This window comes from Boleophthalmus pectinirostris, unplaced genomic scaffold (assembly GCF_026225935.1).
Source record: "Boleophthalmus pectinirostris isolate CB_2022bp ecotype Guang Dong unplaced genomic scaffold, ASM2622593v1 HiC_scaffold_13, whole genome shotgun sequence".
Classification (NCBI taxonomy): domain Eukaryota; kingdom Metazoa; phylum Chordata; class Actinopteri; order Gobiiformes; family Gobiidae; genus Boleophthalmus; species Boleophthalmus pectinirostris.
In genome coordinates, this window is record NW_026571036.1 from 5,052,259 (window position 1) to 5,070,661 (window position 18,403).

An 18,403-nucleotide genomic window follows, 5' to 3' on the forward strand; every position below is an offset into this window, starting at 1 on the left:
TTTCTCTTCTCTGTGACGCAGGCTTCCACTGGCTGACGGCGTCCTTCTGGCTGGTGTCTCAGCAGCCGGACATCTGCACGGGCCCCTGGTGCTGGAGGGCCTTTAACGCCGTGCTGGGCCTGGTGCACGTCTTCCTCTTCCTCAACGTGAAGGACGGCCCCTCGCGCTTCCGCATGGCCAGCTTTTACGCCGTAAGCACTCGACACACGCTCGTCTAGTTTCGTCAAACATCTGGAGTTTGATGCACTTTGTCGGTCTGGAAACACAGGCCCTGTTCTTTATCCACATTCCCTAACTGTAGGCACTGCTTTGTCTGATACATACCGTATTTTCCGGGCTATTAGGCGCTCTGGATTATAAGACGCACTGTCATTAAATGGTCTATTTTCAAACTTTTTTCACAAGTAAACCGCACCGGACTTTAAAGGAAACACAACAGTTAGATGAGTGAGTGGTTTTGTTTGTTTGTTCGTTCACGGTGACTCTGGGCTTTGTTCAGTTGTGGCGTGTAGGGAGGGTGTGTCTGGGACCAACGGATTGTCGGCGTGTTCGCAGTGACTCAGTTGTTCAGTCGTGTCTAGAAGCGGCACATTGCGCTCGCTTTTTCGGTTCGTTCCTCCGTTCCGTTCCTCGTCAGCGTGGAGTGATGAGTGTGTCTGTGGGTGTTTGTCGCCGCGCGGTCGCTGTCTGCTCCGTGTGTGTTTGCGGCTTTGTAGTTTACTGAAGTCGTGCTGGGACGCCCGAGTGGATTCGTGTATAGGGCGCTCTGGATTGTGGCGCGCGCGGTCGTTTTTTGATGGAGTTGGAGGCTTAAGAGCGCGTCTAATAGCCCGAAGAATACAGTAAGCCCTATTCACATGGGATAAGTACAACCTGAGGACGTCTGGTACAGTATTTTTCGAACTATAAAGCGCACTTAAAATCCTTTAATTTTCTCAAAAATCGACAGAGCGCCTTATGTATTAATTCTGGTTGTGCTCACTGACCTCGAACTGATTTTATGTGGTACACGGCGCTCAAAAATCTGTCAAAATGTTTTAGTACGACTTTGGTAAACTACGAAGCCGCACCGTTTGATGGATTGTCGGAGCATTACGGCTGCTGTAGTCAGGAGCCTCGTGGAGTAAGTCCGACAGAAGCTGACCGTGCAGCAGCCAATGAGCCTACGCCACTGGCCACCTGGCTACTGATTTAAAGCTGTTCTGACGTGCTTGTAATATAAATCCACAGATAAATTCTTAGTCCTTTATTGGCTTACCAATGCCATCCACATATTCCACAATACAAACAATGTGTTCAAAAACGCTTTACCCCCAATCAGCAGCACCTTCTTGGCCCTTAAATATGTTAAGGAGGGCATCATACTGCCATACAGTAGATGGAGGACAAAGCAACAAGCAAACACCAAATAAAAGGTCACAATGGCTCCTACAGACCGCATGAGTGCACAAGGAGCAAGCTGTTTTTTTCAGAGCTTATAGTTTATGCAGATTATCCATGTGGCTTTATGTTTCGTTTCTGTAAAATGTAAACAAATGTGTGCAAAGCTGCATTAAACACATTATTACTCAATGTTTATTTGAGTCGTCCTCGTAGGAAATAAAAAAACAAACTTAAATGATCCACCCACTTTCATAGTCATAATACACATTCACCAAAACAGGGAGGGCAGGGAGACAACGCCTGAAAACAGCCGAGAGTGTTCAACATTATTGATATTGCATTTTATAATCTGGTGTGTTTTATAGTCCGCAAAATACGGTAATCTGCAAATCCACCTCCATGTTATTTGCAGCGGATTCGCACAGGATAAGCAAAGTCCGTAAATTTCTCTATTTTACTGACATTAACACAGAGACTGAAAGAGAAAAGAACACGGAAAGAAAGGAAATAGAAAAGGCGCAATTACAACAACAAACATCGAGCTGCAGATTGACACAGGACTAGTATTATCACCGAACGTCTGTGTTAAGCAAAATATGGGGTGTATAATGGGTGATTTGAGGCGGAATTTTTACTTTACAAATTACAGACGTGGCGCATTCGCACGGGATTAAGATCTCAGACATCCTCCACAATTATGACAAATCACCAAACTTGCCGTAGCTCTTCTCCTTTCTCAGTTTCTTGCGACCGCTAAAAAAATGAGAATCTCTCTGGCATTTTTGTTTCATGACGAAGAAAAAGGTGTTTTAGAGTGTGTACATTCCAAAAAGATTATTCGATACTCAGTAATGGTTCAGTTGTGATTAAGTAATTCACTAACTCAGTTGGTAAGAGCGTTTGTCTACTAATCTGAAAGCTTCGAATCCCGCTCTCGACATAAACATCGTCGGTCCAGCTCACAGATGAATGCTGTTGCTGCGTCCTTGGGCAAGACACTTCACCCACCTCGTGTGTGTGTGAATGGATGAGTGGTTCCTTGATGTAAAGCGCTTTGAGAGCCTTGAAAGTATAAAAGCGCTGTATAAAAACGTGACCATTTACCACTCGTCTTCCTCGGGGTTTAAACAGTGTGGAGTGAATGAATAATGCATGAGACTGGAAAGAGACGCTATTATAAGACTAATGGATATTTAACCGGCTCTGCAAACTTGATAGACCAACAGTAATTTGATTTGTGTTGTTACCTCAAGTCTCTCTGTGTATATATAAAAAAACAAACATTTTCTTTAGTGATTTTATCGATCTAGGCATATATTTTTGCACAGTGCTGGCTTTCCTGTTCCGCATTTACTGTACTTTGTCTTTGTGACTGTACTGCGCAGAGCTTAGGGACACTGTGTCTGCATTCTCAAAGTCAGAGTGTCCTCCCCGTGCAGAATGGTGTGGTCTGACGGGCGCAGGTGAAATTTGCGAAGTAGTCAACATTATATTTTACAATTATTCTATCTGTTTTAAGTCTGTAAAACCCCTCAGCACACACTTTGTACACTTTTCTCACACAGGACAGTTACAACTCTTTTTGCATCTTTCTTAAAACTTATTGCTGCTGTCGTCCTTTTGTTATTTTCCTCCTTCTTTACGTAATGAACCGAAGATTCATTTATTCCGTAATGGAGTCCTACAGCGCAGAGTCCCGCACAGGTCCATTTTTGGAGACCCGCACCCGCGCAGTACAACATCACACCTGCCCGTTAACCCGAGATTATATCAAACTTTTGCGCTGCATTCGCCACGGACTGAACCAAGACAAAACCAGGACTGAACTAGAACTAAAACAGAATTAAACCAGAACTGAACCAGGACTCGCTGTCAGGACGGGCTCGGGGGTGAGCGCAGGAGAAAGGACTGGTGTTCCGGCGCAGGGGTCTACCTGGCACTACCCGCCCATAAAATTCCAGAATGCCAAAACCCGCCCGTTTCAGCAGCTATTTCTCCGTGGGTACTCGACCTGGTGCGGAACTCTGCTACAGTGCTTCTCACTTCCTTCAACGTGTCCAGAAGTCCAACTTTTTGTGCGGTGTTTAGCATCTTTCTCTGTCTTTTGGGTGCGACCACAGGAGCCTTTGTCAGTGCAGAACGTTTCGTCGACGTTGTGGGTTTTGTCGGAGAGAAAACTTCTTCAGAATCACACTGCTAGTGATCAAACATTTATTTAACTTTGTCGATCTGAACGCATTCAGTACTGTACGGGAGATGCGGCACGGAGGAGACTGATTGACAATGATCCACAGGCCCTTAGCCAATCAGGATGCAGGGGGAGGAACACATTGCACGTTCATACACTGTTTAAAAAAAAAAAAGCATGTAAAATTGGTCTAAAAAAATCTGCAAAACAGTGAGACCACAAAAGGTGAACTGCGATATAGTGAGGGACGACTGTACTCTGACGGGCTCTGTGTGCTGTTGTGTTACAGTTCATGCTGGTGGAGAACGCTACGCTGGTTCTGGCTGCGTCCGATTTCCTCAGTGAAGCGTCCTGGGACAACATGACCCTGCCCACCACTGTGCTCTGCAGCTTCCTCCTGGGTGAGTCACACCAGGCGCACAAACCGAGGTCACATACTAATACATGAATCCATTAAAGGGACCATGTTACATTGTTTTCTGATCTGTTCTAATGTAGTTTACATTAGAATGTCACAAACAGACCTGAGTTGTGTTTTGTTCATGCATATACGATCCTGCATATTTAGGCTGATTTTACTTTTGAGATGTGATGTGGTAAGGAAGGAAGGAAATAAGGAAGGAAATAAGTAAGGAAATAAGTAAGTGGGTAAGTAAGGAAGTAAGCAAGGAAATAAGTAAGGAAATAAGTAAGGAAGAAAACAAGGAAAGAAGGAAGGAAGGAAGGAAGACTTTATTTATAAATCACCTTTCACAGATAAAAAAATCACAAAATCGTGATTTCTGCGTATCAGACGATCTCCAAACTTGTATAACTGAGTTGAAATGATTTAGTTTATTTTGGGATATTTTTTATATAAATAAGTATATTTAATTTTATTTTTTAAATATAGAGATTGTAACTTCTGGATATATAGTTTATTTTAGATATTTTTATGTTTTTCTATGCCTTATTTCATGTTCAAAGTATATTTTTTCCATTTTATCTTTTATACATCGCAAAACTGCTCTAAGCTTCATATCTGTAGCCTATATTTATTTACAATTTGGAAGTTTTTGCATAAATTATCAATAACAAAGTGTTTTATTTAACAAAGAAATGCTGGATAAATGCATCGTGCAACTAAAAAATAATTGTTTGAATAATCGTGATTTCAGTATCGACCAAAATAATCGTGATCATGATTTTTTCTATAATCGAGCAGCACTAAAACTACCACTTCACGACATCACAAGACGCTTTAGAGATGTAGAGAATTTAACAATAAATAAATAATAATAAATAATGGTTACTTAGACATGTGTGAATGAAACAAAACACAACTCCAGGTCTGTTTTTGAGGCGGTAACAACATCATAACAAGACTTAAACAAGAGTCAATTTTGTGCAATATAAGACCTTTATGTAAAAAACTTGTGCCTGATTTCAAACCGTGAGTTGGAAACATGTTTTTAGTTTCAACATTTAGTCATTTCTGCCGTTGGTAAAACTGTTTAATTGAGACTCGGACTGATCACTCCTCCTGAAAAAGTCCCGTTTTACTCTACGTTTGTATTTTTTTTTTAGTTTTCGGGCTATAATAAAACTTTTTTGTCAGTGTTTGCTTATGTGTGCACTGTGTCATCTTAGAATCTGCTGAACTTTCCACCATATACACACCCCCAGCGTGATGTCAAAGTATCAATATGCATAAGTAATGGTTATTTATAGTGTTCGAAGGAAACGCTCTGCTGGGTCGGTTGTACTTCCCGAAATGGTCTGTTTGAGTTCAGTTCCGTTTGCAACACACGCGTGAGAACAAAGTAAAAGAGAGAACACACCAAACACAAACCACATAAATTAATAAGATCGCAAAAACAAGAAAATGTCTCAACTGTGCTCCAAAACCACATGCACTGATTGACAAATGTAAATCTAACTATGTATCTAACACCAAAAGTCTATTAAAATGGCATGAAACTGTTACTAATGTGATTTTAAATGACTTCAGATTGTTCACACTGTGCAGGGTTTTAGAAGAATATGTAAAAAAGCGTAAATTAATGTGGAAAAAACAGAAATTAAAATGTTAAAGGTCCACAAAATCGCCTCTCGTGAGCTTTAAGTCGTGTTATAATGTTGTTTCTTCCACAAAAACAGACCTGGAGTTGTGTTTTGTTTCATTCAGTCACTCTTTATTATTACTCTGTCTACATCTCCAAAGCTCAAAATGCTCTGTTCCACCTTGTGATGTCATGAAGTGTAATGTAGTGGTAGTTTTCAAGTTAACTAGCCTGATTCATCAGCCAGTTTCACTTTGTTTCACTTCGTGGAAACCGTAGGCAGGTTCTTTTTTCATTTAACCAATCGCTGCTGTTTGGTCATGACGTATGTAATGCGCCGTTAACAGGTCTAACTGGTATATTAAGCTTTTCCCAAATTCCGTAGGAAGAAGGACAATAACGTCTTTCCCCTTGATAAAATTCACTAAAACATTCTCTTTATTCCAGCTTTACATCCTCAATGTTGGGAATCGTTGACAACACAGAATATATGACTCTTTGCTGATTGGCTGGGGCCTGGACTCGCACTTCCGGGGTTTTTGCGAACCATCTAGTGTATTTTGATTCCTGACCCAGTCGCTGGAGAGAAATGAAATTGAGCGGAGACACTAAGTGACACCAGGCTGGCTACAAGTTAACATGGCAAAAGGGGAAATTAAATTTGTCAATTGGACAAAAGTTTATTTAGGCCAGATATGTTACGTTATGTTAACATATTGCGCCAAAATAAACTTTTAATAATAATACATAACACTTGTATAGCGCTTTTCAAGATACCCAAAGACGCTTTACATGAGAAGACAAACAACGACAAACAAGAGAAAAAGACAGTTAATGAAAGTTGTTTTTTTTTTAAAGAGATGGGTTTTCAGGGCTTTTTTAAACATGGGGAGTGTGGATGAGTCTCTGTTGTGTTTGGGCAGGGAGTTCCAGAGGGTGGGGGCAGCAGCGGAGAAGGCCCAGTCCCCCCCAGGTCTTTTGTCCACTTGACAAATTGATTTTCTCTTTTTGCTGTGGATTCTACCTAAACGATTGAGGGATTTTGCACAGTAGGGTGGGCATTCAATTCAGTTTTCTTAATCAATGGTCGGGAGAATTAACAATAGTTTTTCAATTCTCTATACGTTTTTATATTAAAATTATCATCATTATTATTACTATTATTAATCTGCATAAATAAACTCAACTTTACAACATATAAACCATAAACACTCTAGAGCCACATCAGCCCGTTTGACATTATAATGTGTTTAATGCAGCTTTGACACATTTGTTTATGTTTTACAGAAACAAAACTTAAAACCGCATGGCTCATTTGCATAAACTATAAGTGCTGCTCTTAGCTCTTAGTGCAGCTCTTTATTTAACATCATGTCACTTTATTTATGTTGGTCACTTTATTTATTTTGGCTTCTGTTGTGATGAAAAGACTGAAAAGTGTTTGTCTTTTTGACGCATGTGACTCAACTTTATGTTGCAGTAACCGGGATATTACGTTTACAAGCACCATGACCAAACCGGGACACTCTAAAAACCCGCTCATACCGGGGACACTGATGTGCTGTAAACACACTCACTGAGTTTCGGAACAGTGTCTCCAAGGAGCCAGAGCCCAAATGTGGGACTGTGAGGCACAACTCCAGTGGTTTTGTCATTTAGTTTGTTGATTAAAAATGAACATGATCGACAAAATTCTTAATAATCAATTATCGATTAGTCGACTAATCATGCCCATCCCCATAACACGCATTTTCAAGTTAACGGCTCCTTTTACCTTTTGTTGAGTCGAGATAATCAATTCTAGGGCTAAAATCATCCAAATGATTCTAGTGAAGCTGTATGGCATTAAAAACACAAACTCAAATTCACAGAGGCCAAAATTAAAAACTGGGACTAAGTTGTGGACCAGACTAAATATTTATTGAAAAATTTCAACAACATCTGCATGTTTTCTCTTCTTTCGAGATATGTAATGTTAAACCTTTTCTTATTAAAATAAATGTTTAATAATAGTTTTGCTTAAACATTGAATCCAGAACAAGCATAATGTAAAATAATAACAAAATGTCTCTATAGTCGATCTGTAGCCTGTGGGCTCTAATACAGATTTGATATGATCTCGTGGGCCAAATATAATTATATCACAGACCAAATTTGGGTCCTGGGCCTGAGTTTGACATGTCTGTCCTTTATTATCACATGACATCAAGCGGTGGAGAAGAGTGTTTTCAGTTTGAGAGAAGAACTCAGTGTAAATCTGCAGGGTTTGTGTTTTAAACTTGTGAATGAAACAAAACACAACTCCAGGTCTGTTTGTGATGAGGAAACAACATTAGAACAGGTCAGAAAATCCAACTAAACCACATTTGTCTCGTTCCCAGGTGGCATCTGCCTGGTCCTGTACTACCGCTTCCTCCACCCCAAGTCCACGGAGATCTCCCAGGGCCGCCTGCGCCACCACATGGGCAGCACGTGCATCGAGCAGGGGGACTCCTCCTTCTCTCTGGGCGACAAGAGCCTTCCCGCGCCCTCCTCCCTCCAGAACCACGGCAGCTTCTCCCTGTCCGGGGTGCCTGGCTCGCTCTTCCAACACCCCGGCGTCAAACCCAGCGGCTCGTGCCCGTGCTACCACCACCACTGGCTCCTCATCCGGCTCGCGCTCAAGACCGGAGACCTGGGGAAGATCAACCGCGCGTACGGGGAGGGGGGAGCGGCCGCCATCCTCGATCTGGAAGAGTACAACGACTTCAAGAGCAACGAGGGGCTCACCATCACCGCGGGGGGGACGTGCGAGGGCGTGTCCATGACGGATTCGCACGAGAAAGGCATCGCGCCGCTCTCGGACTGCAAGGACGAGTTCCAAAGCGTGAGCGAGCCTTCGTCGACCGGACACGAGGACAGTTTGGAGATCGAGAGCCCCATGGAAACCCCGACCTCGGATTTCAAACGCAGCTCGCCCGAAGGGAAGTCCGTGTTCGGAGACAGCCCGGAGCCGTACTTCTGCCCGACGGAATCCAGCTCCACGTTGTACTTCAGCGCCGATCCGCAGTCGCCGAGCAGCGCCAGTAACCCGCGCTTGGACCGGGGAGGCGGGAGCATGGAGGGGGTCCACCTGAGCTCCATCCCCAGCGACCCGGCGCTCCACAGGGACGTGCGGAGCCTGATGGGGAGGGGGGTGGGGTCCCGCTGCACCTCCACCCCCAAACTGGACTCGGGGGCGGGTCTGGAGGCGGCGGCCAGCGTCCCGCACTTGTCTGGACCGCGCAGGCAGCTCATCATGTCCCGCAGAGAGCCGGACGACACATTCTAGGCACAAAGGTTTTAGGATTAGGGCTGCACCGTATGAGATGTACGATAGACGCTGCGAAAATTGCGGTGTACGTATAATTTTTGTGCAAAATTTGGTGCAAGAACCTATGCAAAACCTTCTGGAGCTTTTAGCCATGTTATAATGTTGTTTCCTCATCAAAAATGGGTGATATTTGTGTTTTCCTTCATTCGCATGTTTCAGTAATCATGTAGGTTTACTTGTACTTAAGGAAATACCAAAGCTACGGCGTACAAAACAGTTAAACAATGCATATTGCGTAACACAGACATACAGTTTGTACAGTTTGTAGCCTGCACTATTGTGAAAAAAGGAAGTACAGTCACTGCTGAACCTGAGTTGCCCCCAAGTTTGTCTCATTCTCAGTAAATGGACAGAACAGGCCTCATGTGAAAAGCTCAGAACCTCCAGAATTCACTCACTGAGCTGCAGAGGCTGCACTTGCACTGACCAGAGGTGGGTAAAGTAGCCAAAAAAAGTAAAAACGCAAAGTAGTGGTTCAGGAAATTACTAAATGATGACCGTATTTTTCGGACTATAAGTCGCTCCGGAGTATAAGTTGCACCAGCCAAAAAATGCATAATGAAAAAGAAAAAAACATATATAAGTCGCACTTTTTTTGGGGTGAAATGTATTTTATAAAATCAGAGACCAGGAACTGACATTTCTTGAAAGTCAAGTTCTAGTAAAAACAATAGAAGAGAGAACAACAGACTGTTAACGTCACATATGAACAGTTCTTCAGATAAACTATAACATAAACAACAGAACAGAACAAGTTTAACAAACTCTCCATCTCACTCCAAATCACTAAATCCATTCAATTCTTCATCCTCGGTGTCACTTCTGAACAACTCCACGACCTCCGGAGGTAAACAGAGCGCCGCTTCCTCTTCTGTGTCGCTGTCGTCAGACTCAGCATCAGTTCCAGTTAGAATTATTCGAGTCTTTCTGAATCCCGACAGGATGGTTTCGGTGTCACTGAAGTCCAGGCTTTGTCCATCCATCCAGTGACTTCAGGAAAGTTTCACGGTTCATCCTCCCGGTGTCACAATTTTCTCTCTCACTCCAAACTTTCTTTCTGCTGCTCGATTATCGTTTTCAGCTGCAGATTTCACGACTTGCAGTTTGTAATCTGCAAAATCTGATTTTCTTTTTGGGGGCGTTTTGTGTTCAATCTTCTCAGTCGTCTTTATAAGTTTGTTTAAATGTTAGATTTTAAGTCACGGTGCGATCGACTGACATGATACAGACAGGACAGAGGCTCTTTCTGCAGGAGACATGCGCAGTAGAGCCAAGTGACAGTGGTACAGGAGGAACAGGAGCAGCAGATACTCACACACAAGACTAGAACCTCTCCACGCTTCACTGTGAATATTTTAATATATAAGTCGCACCGGAGAATAAGTCACAGGAAACACCCAAACCACGAAAAAAAAGTGCACCTTATAGTCCGAAAAATACATTATTTGGGGAAACTACTGCCTAAGTAAGAAAAACTGGATGCAACATTTGATTTATCATTTAAAGTTAATGTAAGTGGATGGACAAAACATCCAAAAATACTAAAAAATATATATATTTTCAACGGACAAACCACACAAATGAGATGCATAAAATCATATCTTGAAGCTGCGGTTTAAGAAACACGTGTAATATTGTCCACATGAAGCTTTTGTCACTTGTAGATTTTCTCACAGTGGGAAGAGGAACCAGATCTTTAATTGAAGTGAGAGTCCTGCCCAAAAGTACCATTTCCTCAAAACGTTACTTAAGTAAATGTGACTACTACTAATACTACCCACCTCTGGCGTTGATTCACGATTGGCTGCAGGAGTTGGGGTTTTGGTATTTACCATTCAGCGCTGTCCAGGATTTTATAATTACGTATAAACAGTGTTGGGGAGTAACAGATTACATGTACCGGAGTTATGTAATCAGAGTACAAATTATGAGTAACTGTATTCGGTTACAGTTACTGTTTCAGTGAGTGGTAATTGGATTACAGTTACTTAGTTGAAATAAATGGATTACACGGCGGGATTTTACTGTTTTTACATTTTGAATACCCGCCCCACTTTTTTTTTTTTTTTTTTCGGTAATTCCACTCATTGCTGGAAACTAAACCAGGTCTAAACTAGATCTAAAACAGGTCTAAAACCAGGACTAAAACCAGGCCTAAACTAGACCTAAACTAGGTCTAAACCCAGGTCTAAACCAGATCTAAACCAGGACTAAAACCAGGTCTAAACCAGGTCTAAACCAGGTCTAAACCAGGACTAAAACAGGACTAAAACCAGGACTAAACCAGGACTAAACCAGGTCTAAAACCAGGACTAAACCAGGTCTAAACCAGGTCTAAACCAGGACTAAAACCAGGACTAAACCAGGTCTAAAACCAGGTCTAAACCAGGACTAAAACAGGACTAAAACCAGGACTAAACCAGGACTAAACCAGGTCTAAACCAGGTCTAAAACCAGGACTAAACCAGGACTAAAACAGGACTAAAACCAGGTCTAAACCAGGTCTAAACCAGGACTAAAACCAGGACTAAACCAGGACTAAACCAGGTCTAAAACCAGGACTAAACCAGGACTAAACCAGGACTAAAACAGGACTAAAACCAGGACTAAACCAGGTCTAAACCAGGTCTAAACCAGGTCTAAAACCAGGACTAAACCAGGACTAAACCAGGACTAAAACAGGTCTAAAACCAGGACTAAAACCAGGTCTAAAACCAGGTCTAAACCAGGTCTAAAACAGGACTAAAACGGGACTAAACGATGCTGCGGAAAAGTGTCTCCTCTTCTTCTATCAATAATATTTTTATTTTGGTTCAGTAAAGTCTGGGCTTTTAATTTTCTTTTATCAGACAAAACATCTTAAGTGAAGATTTCCTGGTCTTTGCTTCTCTACAGCAAATCAAGTAATCCAAAGTATTCAGATTACATTACTCACTTTAAGTAATTTAATGGATTACATTACAAACTACCCTCTGGGGTATGTAATCTGTAATCTGTAGGGGATTACATTTTAAAAGTCACCTTCCCAACACTGCATATAAATAAACATCAGCGTTGAGCAAATAGAAGAGTCATATTGGAATGGAAAGAAGGAAAACACAACTTTCGCTTTATTTTTGATGAGGAAATGACACAGTATTTCATGACATGGCTAAAAGTGTAGCACAATATACATTAAAATTAAAATAACAAACAATTATCACGCCGTTTGAGAAAAATAGGACGAGAATGTGACTTTTTAGCCTCGTACCGTGCAGCCCCGCCTCTCCTGTACAGTATTTGTCTTAATCAGGGAACGACAGCAGCTTAATATCCAAACACGGCACCAGCTTTTTCTATCTGCTCGTGTAGTAGGAGATGCATAGAGGCGTGTCTATAAGGGCCAGGCCTGTGGAGGCTTTAAACCCTCGACATACGCTTACAGAGGGATTCATAGCATATCTACCTATCTATCAACATCGTGTCTTGTATCACACTTTATCTACTACGAGGGCTTGAACGGGCTTCGCCGAGTGAAGCTCCACCACGTCACATCCGGTACAAAAAAACCCCCACAAAAATCTTTTTCAGAACACTCGCTGGAAACAACAGCTGATGAATGGAGCTCAACAAACTGCGGTAAATGTAGTCCATTTTTTGAAAGGTTCATATATGAATTGAATTTATTTATTTATTTGGAGGATAAGCGCCTTGAGATGTCCTCATAAATACAACAACTAAAGACAGATACAGTAGGGCTGGGTATCATTAAGAAGTTGCCGATACGATACATACCTCGATACACAGGCCACGATACGGTACATATCTCGATACAGTGCACTTTCGATTCGATATGATATATTTCAAATCGATTCGATACGGTTCAATAAAAAATAAAGGCTAAATCGTGGCTGTGATACTAAAAGTCTTTGTTAAACCACTTCTTGTGCAAAGTTCATATGAAACACAAACATTTTAATCCTCAAAACAGTCAAAATGTCAAATGTGTCGCATAAATGAGTTTCCTTTCACTCCACAAGCAACAAAACTGTAGCTCTGTAACAAAATAATTTAGTAAAACACAGCTAAAAATACTCTCGGTGATATATCGATACAGTAGCCCAAGATATCGATACTGTATCATCACATTAAACAATACGATATATCGATATTCTGATATTTTTGCACACCCCTAGCAGACAGTAGGACTTAGTGTTATAACTTTTTTACAACCTCTACACCCTGTATCATATTTTGATGAACTTTTACTAGTAATGAAAGGAACTGACCTTCAGTTGGTCATATTTTTGAAAAAAAATCCCCCCGGACTCAAAATGAAGTTTTCGTAAAGCCGACCAACAACCAGAATAAAACTGTTAGAAGGTTAATATCTGTTCAATCATAAAATAACCGAAGGCAATTTTCTCTTTAATAACACAGGAACAAAACACATAATCAGGGTAAAGATCATATAAAATAGGCCACTAAAAGTCCAAAAATGATGATTGTCAGTGTTGGTTTGCAACGATGAATCGAACGGCCGTAGACCGGTGCTCAGTACAGTGAATAATTAAAATATGTGCATGTTTAACACGTTAGAATGAGCCATCACTCTTTATTTCCATTAAGATTCTTAAAATTCCACACTAAATATTAAATATCAGCTTTATCCAGGTAGATTTTCAAAAAAAACTTGCAATAAAAAGATCATTTGCAAGATATTTGGGCCAATTCTCCTGGAAGCCCGAGGGCCAAGAAAAATTTGTCTAAGGGCCGCATTTGGCCCACGGCCCATAGTTTGGACATGCCTGTTTTAGACAATTCCTTTCTGCTTCTCCGTGTCTGATAGAGCTTAAAAGCGAACGTTCGAGTCTTGCGGGATTTGCGGGCGGGAACGGGACAAAATATCACACGGGAAACGGCGGGAACGAAAATTACAATTCTTTGCAGGACTGAAAATTCTGTTCCCGCGCAGACCTCTACTGTGAACCACTAGTTATGTTTTTATTTTAAGACAGTAAATAATCAGGTATGTTTTCTTTAAGTTTTGGGTTGGATTAGTGTAATAAATCGGGTATTAAACCGTCCCGGATGTGGATGTGGACGTGGACGTGGTGGAGCTCCACTGTCGCCTTCGCCTCTTTCAGACTCTCCTGCGTTCAAACTGAAACAAAACTAGGACAAAAACACTGACCTCTTAACGAGAAATAACTCATATCTAATTATACCGAGTGAATCTAGTGGTGCGCAGAGTAGATCTGGTCCTATATTTCCTGTACACTGTGGGCATACGCTAACTGAACCATTAGAGATAAGTTGCTCAAATGCTGGAACACTTATGTGATATTAAAGGCCATAAAGGTGTACAAAGCTGTATAATGTACTTTTCAGTTCATTTAGTAGCAGAGGTTTGACACCGTACTGTGCAAATCTGGCTCTACCAGATCGGAATCAAATATTTAAGAAGCGGAAGCGTTTTCTCTTACGACGATACATAATGTGAATAATACATGAGGCACTTATAGAGAGTTTAGAGAAGCTATTTCCAAACGCGTCGGGACTTTTTATCGTTGCGTTGCGAAGCAGAGTCCATAAAGCACAAACGTGTACTATACATCGGTTGCTGTGTTTTTGTTACTTTTACTGAGGAATAATGATAATTGTGTATTTTTTGTATGACGAGTGATTTCTTTGATTGCTGTGTGGATTTAAAGGGCCGATACTACAGTATTTTATGATCTGCTGTGTGTTGTAATGCAGTTTCCTCATCGTAAACACACCTGGAGTTGTTGTTCAATGAGGTTCATTTGGTTTTCTGATAATTTATGTTATTAGGTTCTTTTTTCAGACCAAGAGTTTGTTTTCATACTTACATTTACAGTTTTGATTTCTCACTAGTAGGGGTGTAACGATATCCAAGTCAATACGATATCATCACGGTATGAACCTCGCGGTACGATATTTATTGCGATATCATGGTATTACGATACTCTGCATAATAACTAAGACCAGTCATTTGGTAAAACATTTACTGCAAGAGCGTCAAACTCAAAGTCACAGAAGCTGAAATTAAAAACTGGGACTAAGTTGTTGCCCAAACTAAATATTTATTGAAAAATTTCAACAACATCTGCCTGTTTTCTCTTCTTTCGAGATATGTAATGTTAAACTTTTTCTTATTAAAATAAATGTTTTGTTTAAACATTGCTCTTACTATCAAATAATAACACAATTTTAAATAAATAATGTCTCTATCGTCGATCTGTAGCCGGCGGGCAGCTCTAATACAGATTTGATATGATCTCGCGGGTCAAATATAATTATATAACGGGCCAAATTTGGTCTCCGGGTCTGAGTTTGACATGTCTGATTTATTGTCATGTTCATATCAGTGACATTTTGAACAGTAGTCAGGAGCCTCGCGGAGTAAGTCTGATAGAAGCTGAACCGCATCAGCGCACAAGGAGCGAGCTGTTTTTTTCAGAGCTTATGCAAATGAGCCATGAGGTTTTAAGTTTCATTTCTATGAAACGTAAACAAACGTGCACAAAGCTGCATTAAACACATTATTACTCAATGTATATTTGAGTCCTTGTCGTAGGAAATATAAAACGGCATCGCATTTAAGTTTGTTTTGTCTATTTCGGCTCCAGTTTAGCCACTAACCTTTTGAACATGATGGTGTTCACCGTGGAAAATAGATGCAAATCACTCACTTTATATTCTGTGATTTATTTAGTTATTTCTTGAGCTGCTTCATGTATAGGTTTTTGTCCCGACTTGATTTTCTGAACACATGCTTGAACATTTTCGGCGTGTCGGCTTATCAAGGTCCTTCTCATGTTGTAGTATTTCTCGAGGTGAACCACACGCTGCATTGAGTCTGCACACTGTCTGTTGTTCGTCCGTCACCTTTTCTCCATTCTCGTTTCGTGTCACGACAAACCCAAAATGCTTCTAGACCTCAGACTTAAAAGTCGCTGGTGTGTTCACAACGGGCGCACAGACCGATGACGGGATCAGCCTTATCGTCAGAAGAGCCTCTAGTCAGAAAATCCATGTTCAGGTCGTGTTACAAATTGTTACAAATGAAATTGTATTTCAAGTTTTAAATATTTTAAAAAGTAAATATTAAAAGTAATAAATATATTAAACCCTTAAAATACAGCAAAAATGTTTGAGGAAATAATGATTTGGGTGGAAATGTCTGTCTTAAGTGGAACAGGGTTAATAATTGTCTGATTTTCAGGCAACAACTTGCAAAATGTTCAGTAATTCGAGCTCTACAACCTTCATTTCAATTTTATTTTAAATCTTTTTCTTTTAATACAGCACTGGTGGGTTTGTAAACCAACAAATTAAGTAATGTTGGCCTTAGCTGATGCTGTTATGCAGGATTATGCGTTTTCCTGTCAATATCTCAAAAAATGTTGATGTTGCAGCCATTTTTAATTGGTAAACATCCAAAAGTTTACTAATTCTTCCCTGATATCCAGGGATTATTCCCTGTTGCTTTCATCAAATATACATTCAATTGTTCAAGAGAAATGTTGCTGACAAACCAATAGAAGAGGGAATGATTTTCTGACTAGTGGACCTTCTGATGATAAGGGTGTAACCACCGATGACGTGGTCCATTATGGTCCATGTAGTTTACTGTGCACCACAGGAGCAGACTGAAAATTATTATTTTTGCCTAAAGCCACACAGTTTAACACCGTGACAAGACCGTGATGATATCATGGCAATTACTACAACAATATCATGATCTCGCCAGTATCATTACACCTCTACTCCCTCGCAGTCTTCCTCTGCGTGGTCATGTGATGTTGCTGCGTCGTGTCTGCTCAGCTGATTTAAACAGGTCAGTCATTTCTGAAAAAAAAAAGAGACATTATGGACTGGAACGGAGCAAACATCAGTGGGACATCGGCGCTGGATTAAAGAGGCAATCGAAACGTGCCCACGGGACGATAAACCAGGACGAGGGGCTTTTTTACTTTCACACACCTGGGATTCTGTCCTGAGGAAGTGGGACTGCAGGTGGCGCTGTCGTCCTGCCTCCACTGGTAGAAAGACAGCGCCAAAACCTGTTTAAATCAGCTGAACGACACGTCACAGAAACATCACGTCGAAACTGTCGGGTATGAAAACAAACTCTTGGTCTGAGAAAAGAACCTAATAACATAATAACGTTTTGAGCTTTGGTGATGTAGACAAACTAATAATAAATGATTACTCAACACATGTGTGAATGAAACAAAACACAACTCCAGGTCTGTTTTTAACGAAAGCAACAGCATTAGAACATTAGAAGAGTGTAATATGTGTGTAATATAGGACCTTTAAAGTCTTGATTTACATGTTGACCATGTAACTGATGAAGAAGAGCTTTGTGCAAACACGTCTCAGGCACTTGACGGACTTTTGATTTTGAGTTGAAAAATGAAATGTAATTTGAAGTTGCAGTAGGCAGTTTGTCAGTAAACAGTGAGCAGTATTAAAGCTGCACTAGGTCACTTTTCTGCTGGTAGACTGTGGGGATGTAACAATAAATATATCATCAAAGTTCTCACAATAACATCGTGGACCATCACAATATATCGAATTACAAGTCTCTTTTTTAAATGAAGAATTATGGTGCAGCAATAGCTAAAAAACAGACAGAGAACTACATAGACCATGATCCTTTGCTCCATTTCAGTGCAGACGACAAGAAGAAATAACAGTTCTAACACTTTTAAGTCTTAGTTCTTTGGATTAAGTTTTGTCAAAGCATTTTAAGAGGAAAAAGTAACATGTTCACAGTTTTGTTTTGGTCCACAAAATATCGCAATAAATATCGTACCGAGAGATTTAGATATTGTTACATCCCTAATCGTGAGTTTTCCCACGATATCACAATAAATATCGTAGTGCGAGGCAGGGGACCGCAACCCCCGGGCCGCGGACCGGTACCAGGCCACAAACGTGCAAACCCCCCCCCATACGCATCTATACTAGGACTAAACCAGGACTAAACCAAGTCTAAAACCAGGTCTAAAACCAGGTCTTAACCAGGTCTAAACTAGGTCTAAAACCAGGTCTTAAACCAAGTCTAAACTAAACCAAACGGTCTAAATCAAACTAAACCAGGTTTAAAACCAGGTCTAAATCAGGTCTAAAACCAGAACTAAATCAGGACTAAACCGGGTCCAAAACCAGGTCTTAAACCAAGTCTAAACAAGGTCTAATCCACGACTAAACCAGGACTAAAGCCAGGTCTAAATTAGGACTAAATCAGGACTAAACCAGGTCAAAAACCAGGTCTAGAACCAGGTCTAATCCAGGACTAAACCGGGTCTAAAACCAGGTCTTAAACCAGGTCTAAAACAGGACTAAACCAGGACTAAACTGGGTCTGAAACAGGATTTAACCAGGTCTAAACAAGGTCTAAACCAGCACTAAACCAGTATTAAA

The 18,403-nt window shown here is 40.9% G+C and overlaps 1 protein-coding gene across 2 annotated transcripts in view; it reads left to right on the forward strand.

Moving 5' to 3' along the window:
* xkr5a (XK related 5a) overlaps nucleotides 1-18,004 on the forward strand; it is a 35,858-nt gene extending 17,854 nt beyond the window's left edge. Inside the window, exons 5-8 of one of the 2 annotated variants that reach the window (XR_008631626.1) lie at nucleotides 22-191; nucleotides 3,861-3,972; nucleotides 7,995-11,185; nucleotides 11,660-11,672. Coding sequence is in view for 1 of the 2 variants with exons in the window: in XM_055149123.1 (XP_055005098.1) it covers nucleotides 22-191; nucleotides 3,861-3,972; nucleotides 7,995-8,923 (1,211 nt within the window). In the remaining variant the exon portion in view is untranslated. Of the gene's footprint in view, nucleotides 1-21; nucleotides 192-3,860; nucleotides 3,973-7,994 lie in introns of both variants that reach the window. The other variant, XM_055149123.1, reaches the window with a different exon arrangement.
* Nucleotides 18,005-18,403: the final 399 nt, after the last annotated feature.